This window comes from Apus apus, chromosome 4 (genome assembly GCF_020740795.1).
Source record: "Apus apus isolate bApuApu2 chromosome 4, bApuApu2.pri.cur, whole genome shotgun sequence".
In the NCBI taxonomy this organism is placed as follows: domain Eukaryota; kingdom Metazoa; phylum Chordata; class Aves; order Apodiformes; family Apodidae; genus Apus; species Apus apus.
The window spans coordinates 76,205,036-76,228,888 of NC_067285.1; the positions used below are offsets into that span (position 1 = coordinate 76,205,036).

General features: G+C 38.4%; 2 protein-coding genes across 28 annotated transcripts in view; one reads left to right on the plus strand and one right to left on the minus strand.

The window, feature by feature from the left end:
* Positions 1-11,470, minus strand: part of NEK1 (NIMA related kinase 1) — a 48,056-nt gene extending 36,586 nt beyond the window's left edge. For 19 of the 23 annotated variants that reach the window (XR_007889217.1, XR_007889218.1, XM_051616459.1 and 16 more), the window contains exons 1-9: positions 11,130-11,470; positions 8,548-8,696; positions 8,376-8,472; positions 6,942-7,039; positions 5,308-5,391; positions 4,778-4,845; positions 4,571-4,657; positions 3,418-3,472; positions 1,976-2,176 (exon numbers count right to left, since the gene is read on the minus strand). Coding sequence is in view for 21 of the 23 variants with exons in the window: in XM_051616459.1 (XP_051472419.1) it covers positions 1,976-2,176; positions 3,418-3,472; positions 4,571-4,657; positions 4,778-4,845; positions 5,308-5,391; positions 6,942-7,039; positions 8,376-8,472; positions 8,548-8,664 (807 nt within the window). In the remaining 2 variants the exon portion in view is untranslated. Of the gene's footprint in view, positions 1-1,975; positions 2,177-3,417; positions 3,473-4,570; positions 4,658-4,777; positions 4,870-5,307; positions 5,392-6,941; positions 7,040-8,375; positions 8,473-8,547; positions 8,697-10,642; positions 10,658-11,129 lie in introns of those variants that run through there. The other 4 variants (XM_051616451.1, XM_051616452.1, XM_051616460.1 and 1 more) reach the window with 4 other exon arrangements.
* Positions 10,993-23,853, plus strand: part of CLCN3 (chloride voltage-gated channel 3) — a 66,185-nt gene continuing 53,324 nt past the window's right edge. For 4 of the 5 annotated variants that reach the window (XM_051616477.1, XM_051616475.1, XM_051616479.1 and 1 more), the window contains exon 1: positions 11,562-11,674. The gene's annotated coding sequence lies outside the window, so the exon portion shown is untranslated. Of the gene's footprint in view, positions 11,089-11,561; positions 11,675-23,853 lie in introns of those variants that run through there. The other variant, XM_051616476.1, reaches the window with a different exon arrangement.

The window sequence follows — 23,853 nt, forward strand, 5'->3', positions numbered from 1 at the left end:
ACACCTCAAAAATATGTAGCAGAAATGAAAAACATTCAAAAAAGAACAGCAAGGATAATTAAAAGTGTAGAGAAGCTTCAATAAAAAGAATAAAGAAGCTTGCTCTTTAGCCTATAAAAAGATGACTGAGATATAAAGTGACAGGTCTAGAATACCACATGCGATTTCGCAGAGAAGCAGAGAAAGACACAAGGGCAGCAAATGATAATACCAATGCTAAGTGGGGTACAAATGAACAGAGAGGAAGGTTTCTGCAACAAGTAACAGACCTGTGAAAGTTCTTACTTATCATAAAAACTTAAACAGGCTGCAGGAGAAATCAGATGAGCTCACAGATGAGATATCTATTGAGGACTACTAAACTTGCAACACCCTGCTCTCAAACTTCTTGCTGCATCTGTGTGCCACAACTGGTGCTACCCATACAGCATATTCAAAGGATGGGAACTGCAAGGGTATTTTTAACACCAGTAGACCTACTTGAAGACAGACAATGGCCATACTACAGACCACCTTTCTACAGAGGGAGAACGCCATGAATGTGTTACTTAATGATCTGACAAAAATTAACAGCAATTTTAACAAAGCAGTTGCTAAACTACCAGGTTTTAAAGAACAGTGTTTATTAGAATCTTGAACCAGGCACATGATTTTTACTTGCTTAGAGGCTACCTGTCAGTTGTAACAGATGCTGAGGAGTTAAAATGGAAAAAAACCAAAAACCAAGAACCAAAGCGCAGAACTTAGCCTGCACATGATGGTTTAGAAACTTTTCAACTTGTACAGTCAGTCCATCATCAAAAGATTCTGTAAGCAAGAAGTCACACATGAGAACAGTTGCCTAAAAATGGTATTGCAGTGATCTTCAAGCTTTTATTTGGGTGGCAAGTTGTAACAACTGAAGTTTGATTTTTCCATAATTACACAGAAAACTGACAGAAAAGAAACACAACTCTGCAGTACCTTTCAAGAGCCCTCTTTTTTTTTTTTTTTTTTTAAGAATTATGCCAATTCAGATCCACTCTTTATTGTAACTCAGTAACTATGAAAACTATGAAAATAATGTATATAAAACTGGAAGACTGATTCTCTGTAATTTAAGAGCAGTATTTCAGCAACAGTAGCAGCATGTTGAAGGTGTCAACTACAGAAGATCTCTTAAGCTTAGACTAAGGAAAGCAGATGACAACAAGATTAGCCATGGATGAAATTGAAAGAAAATAGGCATAACAGCTGTGTCACAGAATGACCACCTCTGGATGAAGACAAATGTACCAGTGATTGATACATTCAGTAAAAGGTGCTTTCTGGGTGTGGGGGTTTTACTTATTTTAAGATAAGGTAGCAACTCAAACTTGTTAGTGATACAGTTGGAAAAACAATGTGCAAGTTTTCATACTCAATCTAGGAAAAATTAGTACCATCATGTGGTAGCAGTCTATTACTAATTAACTTCCACTGACATAAAATAAAAATTTCATATCCATTCTAGCTACTGAAAATAAAATCCGATCAAACTATTACGGCTTTAAAAGTTAGAACAAACTCATCTCTAAAGACTTTAGAATATTAGCTTAACTTAGACTTCAGTATGAACTATTATTAGCTGAAAGTCTATTTCATATACGATTGACATTCCAATGACATATTGCCTTCTTGTGAAGCTTTTTTAGTTGTGAGTTAGAATCCATGAGAATTTTTTATACTTAGAGAGATGTCCTTTTGCATTCATTTCCTATGTATCTTTATCTGTACTAGTATTCACTTGTCAATCTCAATCTCTTTTCACTAGATTTATGTTCAAAGGACATGCATAGATGTCAAATGACATGAACAGAACTGTTTTCCTCAACTGAAAGTGTCTCTATAAAAGCTCTAGGAAATACCACGACTCCAGTTTCTCATGTTGTGCACGAAAGTTAGAATAAAGAAAAGTACTGTGATATTTTTAGCAAAAAACAAACTAACCCCATACCTGTGGTGTGAGAAATTTTTCAACCCGTTTGGCTATAAAGTTTTTCTCCAATATGGAGTTTACCGATGGTCTATTCCTAGGATTCCTTTTAAATAACTGTGATAAAAGATTACGTAGGTCATAGGAGTAATGCATAGAAACGGGAGGAAAAGGTCCAGAGATTATCTTCAGTACCAAGTTCTTCATGTTACCAGCTTCAAACTGCATCACATAAGAAAGAAAAGTTACTACTTATTACTCCTGTCCCCATGTAAAGCTATATAGAAAGACGAAGAATACAACAAAAAACCAATACACCTTCCCTTGCCTCAATATACCAAAACAAATGTTCAAAGCCATCAACAGTTTGTATCAGTAGTTTAAAATAATCTGCTGCCAAGTATTCAGATTATAAATACATCATAATACAGATATTTCATACTACAAAGATATAAATTTGACTAACAAATAATAATTTCCCTCCAGATCCAGAGTAACAATGACAAATAATTAAGGATAAAATAATTATATGCTTGATCTCCTCTCCCAAACACTTTCAATCATCACAAGCCTTCTGCCCCTTTTTAATGAACTAAATTTCAACTAAAAGAATGTAAAGCATTCACACTCTTTCAATGTAAAATCCAAAGGAATGCTTAGACTTAGGCTTAATCTCAGGAAGCAGAGCACATCATTTCAATTCCTTTGTACAAAAAAAAAAAAACAACAACCATATCACCCAGTTCATGGAAAATCTATTCTCATCAACTCTCAGAAAGGAAACATTGTCAGAGCTGCTGCCACATAAAAGACCAAGCAACATGAAATTGCAAAAGCTTGTTGTGAAATCCTTATCCCTTGACAATTTCTTCCAGTTTTCATGTTTTAATCTTTTTTCTTTTAATAAAAATAGCTATTGAAAAAAAACAACACTAAAAAAACCACAATAAAAATATAAACTATTTTTTCTGCCTTTCCTAACTGGAAAATTGATGATAAAGACGTATTACTCAAAGCAACATGCACACAGGCAGCTCTTACACCTTTGGACTTTTTTCAAAGAACTATTTCTGTTCTAAAATCAAATGCATTAATCCATCTGCACACAAACTGACAGTTCAAATTCAGACTTTCAATGAAAACAAAGTTTTTGGAAAGAAAGGAACAACATTCACAGTATCATTTATTACAGCACCTAAAATTTTTTTTCTCACTTAACATACTTCATTAAAAACCTTCACTCAAAACTATACAGTGCAAAAGTTTCTGGAGAGATTGGCATGAATGAACCAAAACAGAGATGGAAAATGTTGGTCAGTATACTAAGAGATTAAAACATTGAAGGTAATTTTAAACAGTCAGAACGAATGTCTTCTATCAACTGAAACACATCTGTGTAACATCATGAAAAATGCCTGATGGAAATCACTATTCTTTTAAAGAAGTGAGAAGTTTCTACTCACGGCATGTTTAAGCGTGCACATTTCATAGAGAACACAGCCAAGGGCCCAGATATCACTGTATCAAAAAAAACATACTGAAGTATTAGTTCTAGGTGTAACATTGGCAAGTAACTTAGACCTGAGGAGTCTCTGCTTGAAAATAAAAGGTTGTATATTTTGACTATGTACAAGGTCCCTCGTACCCTCCCTCTTTCCAAACCACAACCCCTTGACACAGAAAAAAAAAAACAACAAAAAAAGTTCAGTAACGAAAATAAAACCAACCTGAAAACCAGATGGGGTTGGGTTATTTTGAATTAAGTTTTTATTTAGACCTTTTAATCTGAACCACACCAGCTGGAGAAATTAGATTAGAATATGGACAAAAGCTTTTTTTTTTTTCCTTCAGTTTTATACATTTGCCTGAGGTCTTTGAATTAAATGAACACAAAAAAACAACCCTAAAACCACCACCCACTTCAGCAAATAAAATTCTTAAAGCAAATTTACTCCATTTAGCGGTGACCTTACTCCCTTATAGGATTACAGAATTTGGTTAGAATAACATTGGATAATAAATCCCCTGTAGGAGAAATTGAGGGACAAGAAACTCTTAAGAATTCTTATAAGAAACTCTTAATTTAGCATAAGACACACACAGCAATGGATGCAGCAGCTGAGTGAAGCATCAAGAGTTAACTTGATAATGACCATGTCAATTACATTAGGGATGCTGTTACCAGATACATCCTACTACTAGGTCAGCAAACGTATAAGCAAAGTATCTGCATGACTTTGTTATCTGAAGCAAGCTGATCCATGTATCTACGCATGTGCCTAGAGAACCCAATTACTGTGTTTGTGATTTCATCTCTATCACAGTTTCACAGTCACGCTGCATAAATTAAGGCAGTACAACATAGGCAAAAGCAGTGCCACGATTTAGAATACAACTGGATCTATAACTGGGAACATTAAACTATGTCATCTCTCCATCGTACAGTTTTGTACTGCACAGAACGACGAGGGTCCCTCTTGTACAGTGAGACTCCATACCTTTCCGGTAAGAGATGAACCGATGGCGGTTCATCATATGAATAGGATAGCTTCATATTTCTGGAGAACTCACTTTCTTCTCCTTACCCAAATCGTTTAATAGAATGCTTATTAGTACCTTTTATTGTTGTAAGGTTTGTTCTGACATATTTCAGGTGACAAATAGTACGGTGTCCCTATGCAAGTGCGAGCCAACTCAGCAGTACTAAAGAAAAAATAAGAACGAATGTTAACTAGTTAACTCACATGAAGTGCACACACTGTATTTTCCTAGACTAAAGCAATTTAGATTAAGTGAGAGAAAAGAGCATGGCAAAGGAGTTACCTGTTAAGAACTCTGGCAATTCCAAAATCTCCCAGCTGTATTGTTCCATCCTTCGTCAAAAATATATTCTTGATATAGAAATTTTAAGAAGTCTGTTAATTAAAACAGTCGTACAATTGCACACTCTTTGCTCTCAACATGTTTTGGGAAGAATAAAGATTTTTACCATTCAATCCCTCTGAAGCCACTAGCAGTATTGTTATTGACTACTATGAAACATCAGACTTATGCTAGTACTACTTAATAAAAATTAAAGAAAAAATGATTACACATTCTAAAAAATACTATTTTCTGTCCCCACACATAAATATATGATATTAAATAAATATACTCAAGCAGCTTCATCAAATAGCCTCGTGTTTGCACAAATATCGTATTATAAACCTCTTTCAGACAATTATGAAGAAAAAAGTGTTTCCAGTATTAGAAGTATTTACATGAAAAGACTAATTTTCATAATTTGCCAACTTACAGCAGAAGATTGTAATCACATTGGCAGTAATTTAGTCAAAAAATAATTACCTACATACCTGTGACTTGATGTCCCGATGCAGGATTTTTCTATCATGTATGTGTTTTAGTGCTAAACAGATTTGTACAAACCAATCCAGAATCTATGCATAAAAGAAAATGCAACATCAGTGTTGGTATTTATCTGAAAGCTTCCCCAGTTACATAACTGAAGATTTATAATTATAAAACTGATTTTATAATAATACAAGACTTCACTCTCTTCCCACAAACCTGTCTTCATTTATACCATGGAATATAAACCTAACAGTACTGTCACTAGTGCAAACTTTCTCATGAAAGAAGCCTATTACTCAGATTAGATATTAAGCCCGAGACAACTACTTTCGCTGCTTATTCTAAAGCTAACAAAACTATGCAATATGAATTTGATTGGCTAAAATGGAACATGGAACTTGGATCGTAAAGACTGCACTTTTGCTGTAACCAATACACCAAGATGACATAAGTCATCTTGAAGTCAATCAATACGAGTCCTCAAAAGCCATACTGATGTTTACAGAAGCACTTTATCATCCAGTAATTTTATGTATTTTACCATAAAAACAAAAAAGTACAAAGCTGATTTAAATAAGAAAAGCAACTAACAACATATAGCTAGAAGATTATAAACAAGTCAATACATTTTTTTGGTAAATTTATAAAAACCACAATATAAGAAAAGGACTAAAAGCAATAACTTTTCCATGTTAATAGTGGGTTTACATTCCCAACTTAAAAGGTGCGTACACGTCAAAATTACAGCATAATGCAAGGTGTAATTTTCCCCATTGTAAGTTTTTCTTGTAATAGTGAGCTTAAATTAGAAAAATGAAAATATTTACAATTTATTTACACAATTTTACCCTATTCTAAATACCATCATTAGACCTAATATACTATTAAGCCTTTCCAGCCACAGGTGAATTTAGATCCTACTAGATGCAGACACAAAAGCATAGAAACCATTTATAAACAAGGAAATATACATCAGTTCAAACAAACAAACAAACAAAAAGAATCCTACATAACCTATTTTAACTTAACTTAATCAAACCTGTATACAAAACCCTCTCATTAATTCCAGATTCTCCCACAGTACAAATAACTTTATAACCCGTAAAATGGAACAAAAAAAATCTGCTGGTATACTTCCAATAAAATTTTTTTTTTTTTCTAATGAAAAACTCAACTTTCAAATTATGTAAACTTAGCACTGTTGTACTTCATATTAATATATTTATGAAGTATCTTAATTTGTCCTTCAATAAGCAGAAATCAGTATTACAAATCAAAAATCCTATGCCATTGTATCTTTTTAACAGAAGTATTTCAAAGGTTTCAAAACAGTCACAGTATTTTTCACTTCTCAGATTTGTTTTACTTTGCAAGAGAATCAACTTTTTAAAAAGAAGCATCTTACACATACAGACAAAATCCCTATTAACATACCCAGGATTTCCAGCTATGTTGGTGGGTTTTTTTTGTTTTTTTTTTTTTAAAGATATTACTGTGACTGATGGCCAACGAGAATCACAATTTGAGAAACCCCTTTTTCATAAGCAACCATATCTACCAAACTGAATTAAAATAACTTAAAACTCACTTAAAAAGTATCATGCAACAAAACACTGCAGCAGCAGTTTGCTGTTACCTGATCTTCAGAGAATAAGATTCCTTTCTGGGCATTTATTTTTTTAAATAAGTCTCCTCCTTCACAGTAATCCATCACTATGTAGAGACAACCATTTTCTGAAAATAAGGCAAAAAGTATTTCAAAAAGAAAAAAAAAAAGACCCATCTTTAACATAACTGTCCATGCATCCTCACTGCGCTCACAGTACATGCAAAAAAATCACCTTTTCACATGCAGCTTCAGACGTAATAATTTATTATGTCTGAAGCTGAATTAATCTATTATTATTTTTCAAACTTCAAGCAAATATGCTTTTATTATTTTGAGCTTCACAACCTAAGCTTCCCATTTCTGTTAATACTGGACTACTTTGATACGGAGAGAAAAAAAATAACACCTGTAAAACCAATGCCCCCAAATGGGGTTGAAAACCACTATGAAATTAAGAGTAGTCACTTTATGAATGCAGTATAAAACTGTTCTTCAATCCGCTTTCAAACATCCTATAGGGCACATACCCTAAAAACAGAGCTCTCTTAATAAAGAGATCTTATTAATAAAGATGCAACATGTAGTCTTTTGAATTACAGATTACAGGATCTACATCATGAGAAAAAGGTCCTTAAAAACATGGGTCTCTATTACAGAGAAGACAGAACCACAGATTTACAAATCAGAAAATTGTGGCTGTGCAATATGACTACAGCACAAAATTAGAATTTAACCAATACAAAAAAAAAGAAAAGCCACTGATAAAAAGGCATAGGAAAATCAGCAGAAAGGAAGGTAAGGAGAAAAGAGCAGTGTTCTTAAACAGTGTATCAAATATTATTAGGTTTTTAAATAGCATTATAATGCATGTGACAGGCTCTTGGCATCTTTTATGTGCTCTGTTCATTTCTCAAGACGTTCATTGTGAAAACAAGGTAGAATTATATTGCTCCTTCTTCCATAGCTTGAGGAAGCAAATAGTTCCATCTATCTTTCCAGCTCTGAAAGCAATTATATGATTGCAATTACTGAAGACTGCATTTAAGACCACAAACTTGGAGATAAAATTGTTCTTGCTAGGTTATCAATACACAAATATAGACCATACTCATATTTAACATACTTAAGCATTCAAGTCATTTGAGTATATGGAAGCATTCAAGGAGACTTGAGACTTGTATCTCTGGTGCAACAAAAGAACATAAACCTCTCATCTAAGCATCAAAATTGCAGCACGTAAGGAAGAGATGTGAATATTTCTGTTTAACTGTTGCGCTTCTGAAATTATTACTATTCTTTTTAAACGTGCAAGGGAATTGTGAAAAAAATATAACTAAAAGAACTGAAGCAAGTAATAAAGGTATGAAAGACTGATAAAGAGGGAAAGCCATGGACTTTTAAAATACATGCATAGACAGTCACTATCACTATTTCAGGTTCTACTTTATGAATTAATCTTACCTTCAAATGATTCCCTATACAGAACAATATTTGGGTGTTTCATGTTAGCCAATACAGCAACTTCTCTCCTTGATTCTTCTCTCTCTTTATTTGACATCTTCAGAAAGAAAATAATGATTTTTGAGAACAGGAATACAAATGAACAAATCATTAATTAATAATAATCGCTCACCTTAGAGATATTTATTTCTTTAATAACATACTGTTGGTCATCTTCTTTAGCTTTGACAAGAATTGCTTTCCCAAAGGAGCCTTCTCCAATCTTTCGCACTTTAATGTATTTATCCATAGTTGTTTTCTTAAGGCATCCTTCCTTGAGCACTAGGCAAAAAAACAGATTTAATTAGCCATAATCAGTCATCTAGCCTGCCAGGTCATGTTACTTTTTTTTTTTTTCTCCTCAAAATGTCGATGCATTTGTCTCCTCAGTTACATCACATGTTTTGTAGCTTTTCTGTAAATCACCTACTCTAAATCTCCATTCTATTTTGATACAGTTAGCTCACTTGGTGTAGAAAAAGGGATAGATTGGTTAAAATGTTTTCATCTCTCATTTTCACAGATAGTAGAGAAAAAGCATTTTTTATCTTTAAATAAAGTAGTGTCATATCTGATTCAGCTAGTATGTGAAGACCATATAAAGCTAAAGGCCTTGATTAACAGTCTTTCATTCAGCTTCACTTGCAAGAACTATGATAGAAGAGGGAAAAATGTTGTCCTAAATGTTGTTTGTTAAGAAGCACTACATGCAGTATTTTGTAAGTTAGTCACTACTAAAAATGAGACTGAATTCAAGAGATCCCCATCAACTTTAGAATAATTATTCAATATAGAAAGGTGTGAGCTTAATTCTTACTGAAAGTTTATTTCCACCTGACTACCTCTGGAGATCAATCACTACTCAGTGATGTTGATGGTGTTTAAGGCTCTATATGAAAAAACACTGACAAAAATAAGATGCTAGTGAGCTGAGGAAGGTGTGATGATATAGAGGTGCCAGAAAAGCAAGGAGAATTGGAAAAACAAAGACCAAAAAGATCATCATAAAAATAAATTAATGGTGCACTAACAGGTAATTTTCTTCCACAGTAGAAAGAACTTCCATACCCTAAGAAAGTTTCCATAAGCCTAAGCTTTTCTGCACCCAAGCCTCACCTCAGGGCACTGACAGCATTTGCACTTCACTGTACCCAGCTTCCTTCCAACAGGAGACCCTGCTAGCTTAGATTCATACTTTACACACATCTCACATGAAGATCTCCCTGATTTGGAAATATTTTTGCCATAGAATTACCATACACCAAACAAAAATGTTGCTAAAAAATCTCAGGAAGGTGAAGGACCCATACCACAGAAACTGACTAATAGGAATAAGCTTGTTTAGTATAAAAAGGCAAAATTCAAGAGAACCAAAGCAATCTTTTCTGCAAAATAGGACTTAGGAAAAAAACTAAGACTAAGGATAACTACCAGGAAAGAAAAAAGTGAAAATGACAAGTCTGTAATGTCTTGTTGTAGGGTTATTTCTGCCTACAGAAATATAGTTTAATTTGAAGCTGCACTCCTAAAAAAGGAAAGCTTCAGTATTAACACAGTATTCTAAGGCAACGGTAAAGCATAGCAGGTGGGACACAATTTTAACTTCACCTGGCTAAGTTTTCTTCCTACGACTGCTTTGTTTATGAAATAACCTGTGCTGTACTACAGCTACACCAGCCACATGAGGTGTAGCTTAGGGCTGCGCAAATGTAAGCGGCTGAGATCGCCTATGCGTAAGAAGGCACAGTGCCGTCAGACAATTTTGTACGAGTTAGATGGCTTATTTTTAACCATGGCATGGCGAAGAATTCCTGAGAAACGATCTCAGCGCTGACAGGGCGTTGGCCTTCCAAGCCCCAGGCAAGGAATCATTTTATCCATCACGGACACGCACGAACGCGGCTTCTGTGCCGGGACACAAGCCGGGCCCCGAGCCGCACAGGGCACGCCCGAGGCGGACAGCGAGCGCAGTGCCCGGGGCCGCAGCGCGGGCAGGAGGTGCTGCCCGGCCAGGCCGCGCTCCTCACTCAGCCCGCCCCGCCCGGCCCGGCCGCCGCCTCCGCACGGCTGGGGCAGGACCGGCGCGGGCGAGAGGCGCGCCGAGGAGCCCTCGCCCTGGGGCGACCAAGCGAGCCCATCACCAACCCAGCCCGGACAGCCGCTGCCGCCGGCTCCGCAGCAGGGCGGCCCCGCCTGCTCCGTCCCGTCCCGTCCCCAGCCCGGCATACCTGCCGCCGCCGCCCGCCCGCTCCGCCGGGCCTCCCGGCCGCCCCTCAGGCCCATTGGCGGGCCCGCCCGCCCGCCCGCTCGCTCGGCTCCCATTGGGCGGGGCGGCCAATTCGCCCGCCCGCCCTGCCCGCCTCAGCGGCGCTTCCCCGGTAACGCGGCGCCGGGAGCCGCGGCGCGGGCGGTTACCGGCCTCGAGGGGAAAAACCATGAAGCCGTTCTAGGCCCGTACGAACCAGCCCCGGGCCGCGAGCCCGCGCAGCCCGGCACCGGCGGCGCCCTCCGCCCAGGGGCCTCCCCGGGAGAGCCGCAGGGGGAGGCGTCCCCCGGGGCTGGCGCGGCAGGCCGGGGCTGCCCGGAGCAGCGGGGCCCCCGGTGGCAGCTGCGGCTCCGCCGGGGCTGCGCGTCAGCCGCGGGGCGCTCTGGCGTCAGGGGACCTGCCAGCATAGTAAGTCATCCCTTTTCCCTGAGAAAACCAACGCCCCTAACCTGCCACGGCACTTGTGTCCCGGGGCCTGCACGCTGCCCCGGCCGGCCTCGGCGCGGGGGGTCCCCGCCGGCAGCGGCTCGGTCAGAAGCGGCACGAGGCTGCGCGGTACCTGTAACCTGGGAAACGGGCTCCTCCCCGTTCTGCACCGCGGGGGTGTCCCGCTCCCCCGTTACCGCCCGTTTCTGCGCAGCGAGCCGGGCCTCCCGCCTCGGCGGAGCCGTTCCGGCGCGGAAGGCGGGCGGGCTCGGAGCGCCGGCCCAGGCCCTGCGCTCGGCGGGGACGCCCCAGCGGCCCCTCCTCCCGGGATGGCCGGGGGGGGGCCACCGGGGGGACCGGTGACGGCAGAGCACCGCGGGAACCGGAAGTGGCCGTGGGGACGCTGACGCCGGCGCTCCGGCAGGAAGCCCCGCCCCCAGGCCGAGGGGCGGGGCCGCTGGCGGAGCGACCGTTGGGCCGGGCCGGTGTCCGCGGCCTGCGCGCGCCCGCCCGGCGGCGGGAGGATGAGCCAGCGCCCCCCGGAGCGGCGGGCGGGGCCGCCCGGCAGGTAGGGGCGGGGCGGGGCGGGCGGGGCGGGGCGGGGCTGCCTCCCCTCCCTGCGGCCCGGGGACGCGGCAGCGGGACGTGACAGGCGGGGCCGCGGGCGGGCGGGCCTCTGGGTCCTGCCCGCTGGCCTCGGGGTGAGCGGGGCCAAGGTGGCGGCTCCGGCCCGACAGCGGCGAGGAGGGGGGGGGAGGGAGGAGGAGGGGGAGGGGGAGGTAGCCCGGCCGCACGGCCCGCCCGCGGAGCGGCTGCTGCGCCCTCGGCAGCCGGAGCGCTTCGTCCTGCGGGCGGAGGGCGAGGAGGGACAGGAATGGTGGTTCCTCACGGACCCCTCAGCTTGACTGTCCTCCTCCCGCGAAAGGGTGGATGCCCAGGTGAGGGGGAGTACCCTGCGTGTTTACACACCCGGTCGCCGCTTGTCACCTGATTTCGCTGTTCTTCTGTGGCACCTCTCCTTTACATACAGAAAACTGAGGATCTCTGCAACTTCATAGAATCATAGTATGGTTTGGGTTGGAAGGGTTCTTAAAGATCCTCTAGTGCAGCTCCCCTGCTTGGGCCAGGGCACCTCCCACTATGCCAGATTGCTCAGTGTTTTGTCAAACGTGGTCCTGAACACTTGCAGGAAGGGAGCATCCACAACTCTCCTGAGAAACCTACTGCAGTGTCTCACCACTCTCATAGTGAAGAATTTCTTACTAATGTCTAGCCTAAATCTACGCATTTGGAAGATCCGGAGTCTCCTCCCCACATAAACAGTGTTAGAAGTATCATTCTGCTTGTGTTGCTCACTTGATGTTGGCTCACAGGTTTGGTTAGTAAGGCTGCTGTTACACAAGAGAGGGAGATAATGGGCTCTTCTTGGGAACGTCTTAATTAAATGAGGAGGGTGCAGGTCAGCAAGGTTAAAGCTGAAGATTGACTTAATTCTTTCATATAATCAAGTCACTATTTTGCCTCAGTCTTCACCAGCAAGGGTTCTGGTCACACCATCCCAGTTAATAAAAGGCAAAGGCATGGACTCTGAAAAGAAAGGTCTCCCCACTGTAAGAAAAGAGCAGGTTCATGACCATCTAAAGGACCCGAACCCCCATCCCTGGAAGTATTCAACGCCATGTTGAATGGAGCCCTCAGCAACCTGATCTAGTGTGAGGTATCCCTGCCCATGCAGAGGGGTGGGATCTAGGTGTTCTTTAAGGCCCCTTCTAACCCTAGCCATTCTATGATTCTGTCATCTTCCCTGCTTACCCAAAATCTCCCCTTTCCAGTCTAAAAACATGGAGCCTTCTCCAAAACAAGTATGTAGCAGTTCTTGCCTAAAATGAACAGTTCCAAGTGTGACAGTGGAAAATCATTTGCTGTCAGTGAAATTATGTCCAGTGTTGAATTGTAAATTTGCTGTGTCATATTTTAAAGTACTAAACTAGGTAAAACAAAGCCTTAAAAGCAAATTAAGAATGTTTCTGGTGCTAATTTGTGTTAGAATAGACAAAGAATCACAGAAAAACTTAGATTGGAGAAGACCTTCAAGATCATCGAGTCCAGCCATTAACTCTACTCTGCCAAGTCCAGCGCTAAGCCGTATTCCCAAGCACCAGATCTAGACGACTTTTAAACATCTTAAAGATATCCCTAAATGGTAATCATTTGGGTTTTAGGACATGCACCTCCTTTTTGAGGTCCAGGTTTATAGTCCAGAGTTTGTGAAAGAAATTAAGTTAATGAGTATTTTTCACATGTAGTGATATTTTTGCTTTCAGACGCCTTTCTTCTTGATGGACTGGTGAAGGGTTTTATGTTCTGTATCCCTTGGCAACAGAGAAGCTTTTTTTCAAAACCAGCTATTTGAATGAAGGACATGTTGGCATGACAGATTTGAAAGCAGATAGTTATCAGTACTGTTTCTCTACTTAAGGAAACTTCAATATTCTGTAATGTAAAATAAAAAAAAAAAAAGTGTATTATAGGAAATTTGCCTTTGTGAAGTAAAATAAGTCTCTAGAGAACCCACCAACTGTCACTATCGTTCTTTCTAAGATAAGTCTTACACTGGCTAATTGGTTTAATTTTGATGGCTTGTCTCTTTGGCTGGCAGGCATATGTAAACTTCCTAGTCAGTACTCTGAATTATTAAAATGGGAAGCAGTTCTGCTCTCAGAAATCTTCAGTAAGCTTGAAAATCACAGCTTGAAACAAAATGGCTTTGCATCTCTCTGCAACACCTGTGAAAATTAAAGATATATAGTGCCCAGAAAAATTGAGCTTTTTTCTTGTTTGCTTCTGTTGAGTATTGGTATGTCAGTCAGAAAATCTTTGCCTGACAATAGTAGATGTTGTGCACAGTATGTATTGCAATATTTCTAGAAATAGGCTGTCTTTGCCCAAATCTATATGGCATCCTATCTGTGAGTGGTTTACAATACCACTGCTCTCCCTGTGCTACATACTTTAAGTAGTCCTGGGGTATACCTCGTTTGTCTCCCCCCTCCTTAGTAATGAATATAGGAACAAGCCTATACAAATCCTCAACCACAAAAGACACTTGAAGCTGTTGATCTTCGACCTCACAAGACTGTATTGTTCTGAGCCACTTTATTTTCTAAATTTGCCTGCATTTTTTTCTGTTAATTTTGTTTATGCTTCCTCTTGTGCTCTCTTCCACACTTAATGTTTGTCACAAACTGATGCTTCAGTAACCTGCAAGTGAGAACCTACTGTGTGCTGGTTATTCTATGAACAGCTGGGTATCGCTGTGTAAGGCACGTCCTGGTATTCATTGGATATACACTTTGGCACTTTTCCCCCTACACTTTGATTTGGGGCTCTGTGTGCTCTCTCTGTATGTCTTACCTTGGTATTTGAACAGCAGAGTTGAATTCTTTGCACGTAAGCAGTAAAGCTGGGACAATTGTTTCAAGTTCTCAATCGTTGCTGAAAGGCATTCTAGAAACATTTAGAGTTTTTTCCCTCCCCCCATTTATGTGACTTCCTATGTATTTTGATAGGTCTTACTGTGCAGATGAAGTTTTCAGAGTAAAGTCTTATAATAATTTGGCAGTAGGGATATTTTTAACTTGGTCATGTTAAAAAGTGGAATAGAATAGTGGAGAAATTTGTACGAGGTGCAATAGTGTGTGTTTGAGTTGTATGAAGTGTTCATTTCCTAATTCGTAGACTCTAGTTTGCATTTTCTGCAGCTTCTTCCTTTGGCACCTTCTTGGAAGCAGTAGTAACCCAGTCTTTGAGAGCAAGTTCCTGATGTTGTGCTCCCTGTGTCAGTCTTTCCCTTCTGTCATAAGTTCAAAGCAAAGCTTCTGTGTTGGCAAACTTCTTAAAGCTCTTCAGGTGTCAGGCTGTCATTTTACCTATGCTCTCATGGATGAGGTATGCAGCTCCAGGCCCTGCTACACCACTTTGTACTAGTTAATATGCCAGGCTTCAGAAACTGAAGATGCTTGGAATATTAGGAAGTTGATAATTATAAATTTTATAATTGTTTAACTTGCAACTTGCTTTTTAATTTTGGTAGCCGTTATAAAATGATCTGAGTGGGTAATATTTAGACAAAAAATGCTCATTTAAATTGGTTCTGATGAGAGGGTTGTAAAGAGACAGACTGTAAAAATAATGTTTGCTGGGACATGCTCTGCTTTAAAAAGGTAGAAACTGAAAAATCAACATAAAATGTTGTGGTAGTGGTTACACTTAATGAACTGATAATAGTTGTTATTATCAGAGAGAGGAGAATCAACAAAGTATTTCCTGATCTTCATGCATAATAGAGAGTATTCTAGACAAAGCTGTTAGAATAGTTCTAAATTTGTTTACAACTGGATTATCCTTATTTGTTTGTATTCTGTAGTCTTGGGTACTTACTCCTGGAAATTAATTTAAAAAAGAGAATTTATAATTTCATAGTATGTACCAGTGTTTTTTAAAAATGACTTGCAGGTAGTCTAGTTCATTATTTCCCCTTGAACTTCTAGACATTCAGCTTTTGTGTTAAGCATTTTGCTTAGGCATTCTAGTTACAGAAGTAGACTCAGTGCTTACTTTGGGAAGGCAAGGAGGAACAGTAAAAGAAAAGTGAGTTAAGTTCAGTCCTAAAGCACTGACCCTTTCATAAAAATAACTTCTGCTGTTACTGATTTTCTTTTTTTTGGTATATTTTAATGAGCTTTTTAGAGAATTTTATTGAAGAAGTACTCAAATGTGCATTTTGGATGTTCATACTGCACTATAGTATATAAAAAAACAACTTTTCCAAATTGAAATAGTAAAAATGTAATTTCACTTCAGTAGTATGTCTAAATCACAGATAGAGCTACTGAAATGACCTAATATTTTGTCAGTCTGCCAGTTAAAATTCAAGTACTTGTTTTCCTGAAAGATAAGATTGTGTTTGAGTTCCTTCTACTCTTATCTCCCAATTAGTGTTCTCAGCCAGATTTGTTGGGTTTGATGTGTTATCTGCAGTTCTTGATCTACTGCAGCTTTTCCCCTAAGATTTCTGTTATTAATTTGTCTCTTGTGTATGTGTTGGAAAAAAAAAATAAAAATGCAGTTCTCCATATGTTTCCAGACACTCTCATTCTCTGACTCTTAGAAGTCAATCTACAGATTTCCAAATGGGATATATATAGGAAAGACAATTAAGGATTTTTTTAATCACTATTTGAGGTTTTGCTGTTTGTCTTGCAGAAAACTTTTTTTCTCATGTGGAACACTGCAAGGACAAGTAAACACTTAAAAGTATTACTGGTCTTACAGACTTACAGGTTTTCTTCTGTTTGTTTGTTTGTTTGTTTGCTCAGACATGAGTATTCCTTTAAATTACCCAACAAGACTTAAAAGGTTCTGCAGAACATTTGAGGAGATCTAACAACATGTGTACTGAGTATTCATGTAATACCACAACTACAAAAATCTCAACATTTATTCCTCTGCACCAAATTTTTAAAAAACAAGCACCTGGAGTTCTTTGGATAGGGGATGTCTTATTTTTAATAAATCTGATCTTTGAACCCAGAGAACTGATCTCATCTCTGTGGCTATGTAACTAGCACGGGTAAGATAACTGTTCTTCCTGTGAACTAGAAGCCTTTTAGTGAAGTATCACTGAACCTTTTTTATGTAATTTTCAAAACTAAAAATCTACCACAAAGACACTATCTTTTTTTCCTCATAAAATATCCACCTTAATTCTTGCTTTTAACTTGATACTACTATTTACTAGTGGTAATTTCATTCCAGACTCTCTTGCCAGAAAATGGTCTACCATTTGTAGACCCTGATAAAGTACCCATAATTTTTAAAGGTTTACTTGCCAACCAGCCAACTAAGTTTTAAAGGCTGGAGAAAAGGATATTCAGGTGAGGGGAACTTGCTGTGCGTTCAGAAGTGCTAACATACTTGATTTAGTGAATACTTCACTTTTGCTGGTCTTTGTGCATCTAGGGAATCACTGCTTTTTTTTTTCTTTTCCCTCCTTTGCCTAGCATGTATGTTTTTATTAAAAATCAGAAACAAGCCATTAACCATCTTATTTATTAACATCAGAGCTTCACAGGTGTCTTTTAACAGATTTTTTATTTTTTTTCACCATTTGAAAAAGACCAGAATGGCAATCTGTAATGGTTGGATGTGTTGTATTTCCAAAAATGAGGTAGGTGGCTCCTATATAGTTAGACCAAATAAATGCAGCCATGAGCCACATTCTGATGTTGATTGCAAATACATCCCTATCTAACCTTTCTACTTGAGAGGATCCAGAGCAAGAAAAAAGAGCAAGCCTATTGTCAGGGCTCCTAGCCTTGAAGTTTGAATAGCTCTATGTAGTGCATCTGTCAATTTATCTGTTGGCCTTTTTTATTTTTTGATGACCAAAGACTTGTTATTTCTAACCAGAATACAGCGAATGGGTTCCTCATTAGGTGGTATTTTCTTTACTTGGAAAATCAGAGGTAGGGACAGTGAGTAAACAGGAACCACCAGAAGTCCCCACAAGGTTTCACAAGCATTGGTCCTTTGTCTGTGCTGTAATTTTTTTCTTGATCTCATGGGCTTTTTTGTGTTGATGAGTAAATTGGAATTCAGTATAAAGACCTTAAAAATTGGTGGTAGCTGATGTTATCAGGAAGATGCTTCAAACTATGGGTAATGGTGCTTTTTTGCATTCCAATTTGACAACCCTGAACTATAATTTTTGCCTGTCAAGGCAAATGTACATTTTTTATGAGCTTATCTTTCTGCTGGAGTCAGTGCACTCTTGGTCTTTGTCTTGGTCCACAAAGCCTCTTTTCTATGGTGATCTCTTATTTCCTTTATATTAAAGTTTCTTTTTAATTCCTTGAGTACTTTCAGTTCACTCACATGCAAACACATTGAACTTAAATGAAATTATCTGAAAGACACGTAACTTACGAATTTATGGATTGTCCAGTGCACTTCTCTGCAAAGATTTAAGTAGTATAAATAATGCCTTCTGGTCATTCTGGTGGTGGGTATATTGTTTGTGTATCCCTCAGATTACTGTTCTTTGTCAATGCAGACTTTTGTTGAAAAATCCTTCAAAAATTATAAAGAGAAAGTTGCTGTGTCTTTTCATAAAACAGAAAATGAACATCATGCCCAAAGCTTCAACAGACGAAAGCAGTGTTGTCTACAGTGGAACCTACAGTCATAGTTCCTGCCCTTCAAAAGACGAATATGTTTTACCTTTCAGTTTTCTTAACAAATTTCAGTGTTATTCTCATCTGAGTAGGATCACAGAAGGAACACCGGAGATTTTTTTGCTAGGGGAACTCTCCATCTTTTTTTTTCCTGGATTGAATATTTGCAGATATAGTTGGCCCATTAGTTAACAAAGTAGTACTGCATCTTCCATGTCTTGCTCTGAAGTGGCAGTCATGGACACACTTGCCTGTGAAATTTAAGCTTTTGAGTTATGTTTGCTTTTATATTTAGTTTGAGTACATGCTAAGGAATTATGTTCTTTGCTTTTTTTCTTTTTTCTTTTTAAATTGTTAACTAAACACCCCTTAAAGACCTTACTAGTCATGTAGCTGCTTATTACTGTGCCTCTGTGGGAGACTACTCTTGAACTCTGATATCAGAGTTTTTTCTAATGGATCAATAAATGATGTTAATTTAGGAAGTTTAAGTCTGAATTTGCAGCTGGCACAGCCAGTTTTGATTAAAAATAATTAAAAAGTATTCACATTAGTAACTTGGTGAAAGAAGCAATCCTGTCCAAGTAGACCAATATCTTTGTGCCAGGTAATGCAAGTCTTCAGCTGTCACAAGTTGGGTACCCATAGACTCAGTGGTTATGACATTTTAAGGAATGGAGATGAGTAGTTTTGAATACTTTACACAAACTACAATGCACTTAATGTTTGGAATCATATGACTAGAAGCATGAGTTCAGTATTCATCCTGTAATCAGGCTGGAAGGTTTGGGGGTTTTTTGGTTGTTTGGTTTTTTTTAAGCTGAGAAGATAAAAAGCGGTGTAGAAAATTAGTATTTATTGTTGATTCTGTTTTTGTAAAGATCAGATACAGTGGTGATATTCTATATAGGTATGTATCATAAAAGTGAATAAACTTTTAAGGCTGTTGTGATGTTATATTAAGCTTTTATATCTAAGAGTGGTAAGATTCAGTAGAATCTAGAAAGTAGATAGGGATTACTGTTTTTTTGTTACAGTTCTGAAGCTAAGATTGTCATGCTGCTTTAGGAGTGTTATCTTTCCATGTAGTTTTGTCTATGTCTGTGTTTGTGTTCTTGTCCTTGCTTTCTTTCTTGTTTAAAGAATATTTGATTGTGTCTCTTTCCTCCATGAACATTGACTTTATTTTTGAAGTAGCTATGAATGGAACTAAACTAAACTTTACCAATGTACATTTTTGGAAACTGACATTTTCTTCTGTTCCAAAACAATAAACTCAGATAAATATAAATACATATTTTAAACCTCAAAAGATTCAGTTAACTGCCAATGCTCCTTTCTGACTTTATTTTTCTAAAAATGACATAAAAATGTACCAAGATCCTTTTTTACTAAATAAATATACTAGGAGCAGTCCTATTCCTGAGATCAGTTAAATTAGTTTCAGATGAGTTTTTTTAATGCTGCAGAGAATTTTCTTCTGTGTATTTATTTTTGTCAGATTAGCGTATGTGTTTTCTAATTTTTAGCAATTTGGGTTATTGAATAATAATTTTTATGATCTAAGCTGACTTTATAAAGTTCAGTAAAGCTGCTATTTTGCTCATCTTCCCATCCGTATTTGATTTGAACAGTAAGATTTTTTTGAGCCTTTTTAAGAAGAAATGTTCTGCTAGTGATCTAAAAATTACAGTGAGAAATTTCTCACAATTCATTCACCCCTTTTCCCAACCTGAAGTTTGGAAGATGAGCAATGTTCTCATCTTGCTTAACTATCTTCATGTGACAGGCAAAATAAATGGAGGCAGATATACTGGGTCTATGATGAAAATGGGAATGTAATTTGACTCTGGTGAGACTACAGATGAAGGAGTGGTCATAACATGGCCTTTGTTTTAAAACTGTTGTAAAAGTCTTATAATTTTGGAGTTCTATATTCCTTTCTGAAGGGCAGGTTTATTGAAAAAAAATTAAAAAATATACACTGCACTATATTAAATCAGCATAATATGGGAGTTTGGAATTAAGCATTCAAAGCTGTTCTTGACTGCTTCCATCTTTTGGGCATATTTCTGCATGTGTGGTATATATGTTAAAAATTTAATTTAAGTGTGGGTGTGGAGAATGTTTCTGACATATTATTTATCTGTTCTTAAAGCGTATAGTAGTTGAATAGTTTTAAAAACAAGATCATATATGTAGATTTTCTGACTGTATTGTAACAATAACTTTTGATGGTTCTTATCAGTTAAAGCCTTCAAAATCCTATATTTTTTCCAAAAAACTTTCAGCAAATTACTTTTCTATTGTTATAATTGCATTTCCTCTACTGCAGAACCCAGACTTATATGTAAATATTGTATTAAGAATTGTAATTTAATCTTTTTTTTTTTTTTTAAATCTGCATAGCATTTCTCACCAGGTACTGTCCTTGGATAGGGTTTTCAGGAAGGTACCTGTGAGGTAGGGGACAGATTACTGCCTTTTAGCTTTTAGTGCTGAACAAAAAATTTTGATAATCTGATGATTATTGGTTTATCAAGATCAGTTGTTGGGGTTTTGTTTGTTTGTTTGTTTTATATTTTGTTGTTTCCCCCCTTTATTTTAAACTATTTAAAGCAGATTTGTTATCTGGAATCTGGAAGATTAAGATTAAGACTTTGAAGTTTTCACCCCACCCCCTTCCATGGAAATGACAAATTTATTATGCCTTTGTTTCCTGCCACCCCTTTGAGACAGTGTTTTCATGTGTTTTTATAGGACAACAGAGCACGTAGTGGAGATATACAGATTACTGAGATCACCTGACAACTAATGTCCTGTAAATCACACTTCTTACTGTCCTACTCAGTCTTCTCCAGAGACACTTCTATGCACTGGAAGTGATTCCCTCAGCTGACTCACTTCTCTGCTTGACATTTTGTTTGTAGAGTGTGAATGATCAGCAGGATGTCTGGTGTTTGAGAGTAGAAAAGTGCCTGACGTACTAAACTGCACTGTCTGTGTAGGATCCAGTGTAGGATTTTTTGGTTTGGTTTTTGGTGTGGTTTTTTTTCAGGATATTGGGTTTCGCTAGCATTCAGCCAGTACAGTGTTTTCTCATTTGCAGTTTCTCTTGAGTAACTTGCATCTTTCCTCACTTTTTTTTTTCTTTTTTTTTTCTTTTTTTCTTTTTCCTCCTCCATTTTCCCTTCTCTTCTTTCCTCTGGATGGACGGTTGGATTCAGTCATCTTAGAGATCTTTTCTAATTGTGATGATTCTGTGATACTCAGTTTCCTTCACTCAAGCAAGGCAGATCTCTTTCCTGTTAACAGTATTTTAAGGTCACATGAGCATATGTTTTTAAATTGTCTTCAACATTTAACACAGTTCAAGATAGTCTGTTCCTAACTTTGTTTCCTAGTTTATTAAATAAACCCTTTTCTTAATGGCACACGAGGAAGTTTCTTGTATGTTGACCTAAGCTGTCTTCCTGCCCATTAATTGCAGATAGTGGTGGACAAATCAGTGACTCACATGCTCACAAGAAGTAAAATTTTAGTCCTATGTGAAGCTTATTGAACTGTTAAGATTCTCATGGTCTTAGTTTTCTGCATTCCTACCACTGCTGCATGCTGCTGTAAGACAGTATTTGTAACAGTGTCAGATAGGGAGCAATTGTGGTACTTGACTTGAAATGTGAAGAATTAATGTACAGTCCTTAAGAATCTTGATTAGGATCCTCAAAACAAATGGTTTTGGTGTTACAGCTTTTGCTTGACTGTTGAAGAAGTCTGTTAAAAGCAGTATTTCTGCATCAGGAGACATGTAGTGTTTCATAACATGAAAAGAAGGCCTGTAGTATCATGCCTATCATGTAATTGTAAGCATCTATGTGCCACAGGAGTTGGCGGGTGGAATCACATGTATGCAGAGATAATGCAGGGATTCTTCACAGAATGCCTGGTCTGACTCTGGAAAGTTTGTTGGTTTTGTTTGTCAGTTCCTGGATAATTGATTAAACTTTTCTTTCCATTGCAGTGCAGGCTGAAAGCATTTTTCAGTTATTGGAAGATTTAACATCTTTCATCCACTGTTCTGACATTTCTCTGAAGTTATTAAAAAGATATCCAAAGGGAGAGTTATTTCTTTTGTTCTGAATAACAGGTTTGTAGTAAGATTAACCGAGGCTGTGGAATTTAATATAAATAAATTAGTCTTCTTTTTTTTTTCTTAAAAAAAAGACATATGTACAATGTTACACCTTTATACTACAATAAATATTTCTGCTGAATATCTTCATTAGATGAAAACTGGTATTTGGCTTCCAAACTTGATACAATAATTAAAAGACTAACCAGACTTTTGCAGACTTTCAGTATGCATCAAACATAACAAAAAAGTGTTAATAACGGAATTCACTATTCATGCCTCCTTCATTTGTGTCTGTTAACACTATAGAATCTATTCCTGCTGTGCTGGAGTAATTGCTTTTGTTAGTTGTGCTTCTGCCTGTGTTTTAGAAGGGAGAGAGTCTCCCTTTTACACACTAACAGTAAGGATCTTCAAGAGCTTTTGGAGTAGTTTGAATTTAGAGTTCAGAGGCCTGGGCTTTACACAGAATTAGTAGTGTTTTGGGGGTCTAGATTTTGCTACCTTTGTTGTTTTGAGGCGTTTACAAACAGCTGTATGATTGCTAACTGAACAGTGATCTTTTTCTTGCCTGTTTTTTTCTCTCCTTTGTAATAAGGAATACTACATAACTGAAAAAAAATAAAATAGATATATGGCAGGAAGATAATGCAGTAGGCTAAAATTTACAGTGTGCTACAGGGAGCGGTTTTTCTCTTTGTCCTTTTCATCTTCTAGTGCTACTTCTATGCATGAGACAGGAGAGTTTTCTGTCTCCTTGGAAACCTCATCAGGATGTAGGAAAAATCAGATTAATGTAAAAGCAACAGAGAATTCACTCAAACAAGAGGCCAAATGGCATATGAAAGTCTAGAATATAATTTCTGGTGCATGGAGCAGGTGGAGGAAGGTGATGCAGTGAATGGAAACACTTCTATGAAGTCCCAGTCTCAGCTGTGCTGTATGGCTTCTATTTATAATAGTACCGGCATTAAAATAGTAGAAGAGGAAAAAGGATTTTCACATAAAGATGAATGGAAGAAACTTACTTGAAGAGAGAGTATGTGTTAAATTGTAAATATTCTAAATAACTTTTTAAGGAAATAAGAATGAGTAAAGCCGAAGGGATCTGTCTTGCCCAATAGCAGATAACTAGGGAAGAGTGTAAGAACAGAGTAAGCATACGCACATCTCCAAGATGATCTCCTAGCCTCTGACATTTCCACCAGAGGTGTTGTCTTTAATAGCATTTGATAGTTTGCTTTCTTCTGTGAATTTGTTAGACTGCTTCATGAACTACTGCATACTTCTACAACAAACAAAGAATTCCACCACTTCCCTGAATGCTGTGTGCAGAATCTGCCCTTTTTTTCTCTGCTTGTCACCTTCTTTCACTATGAC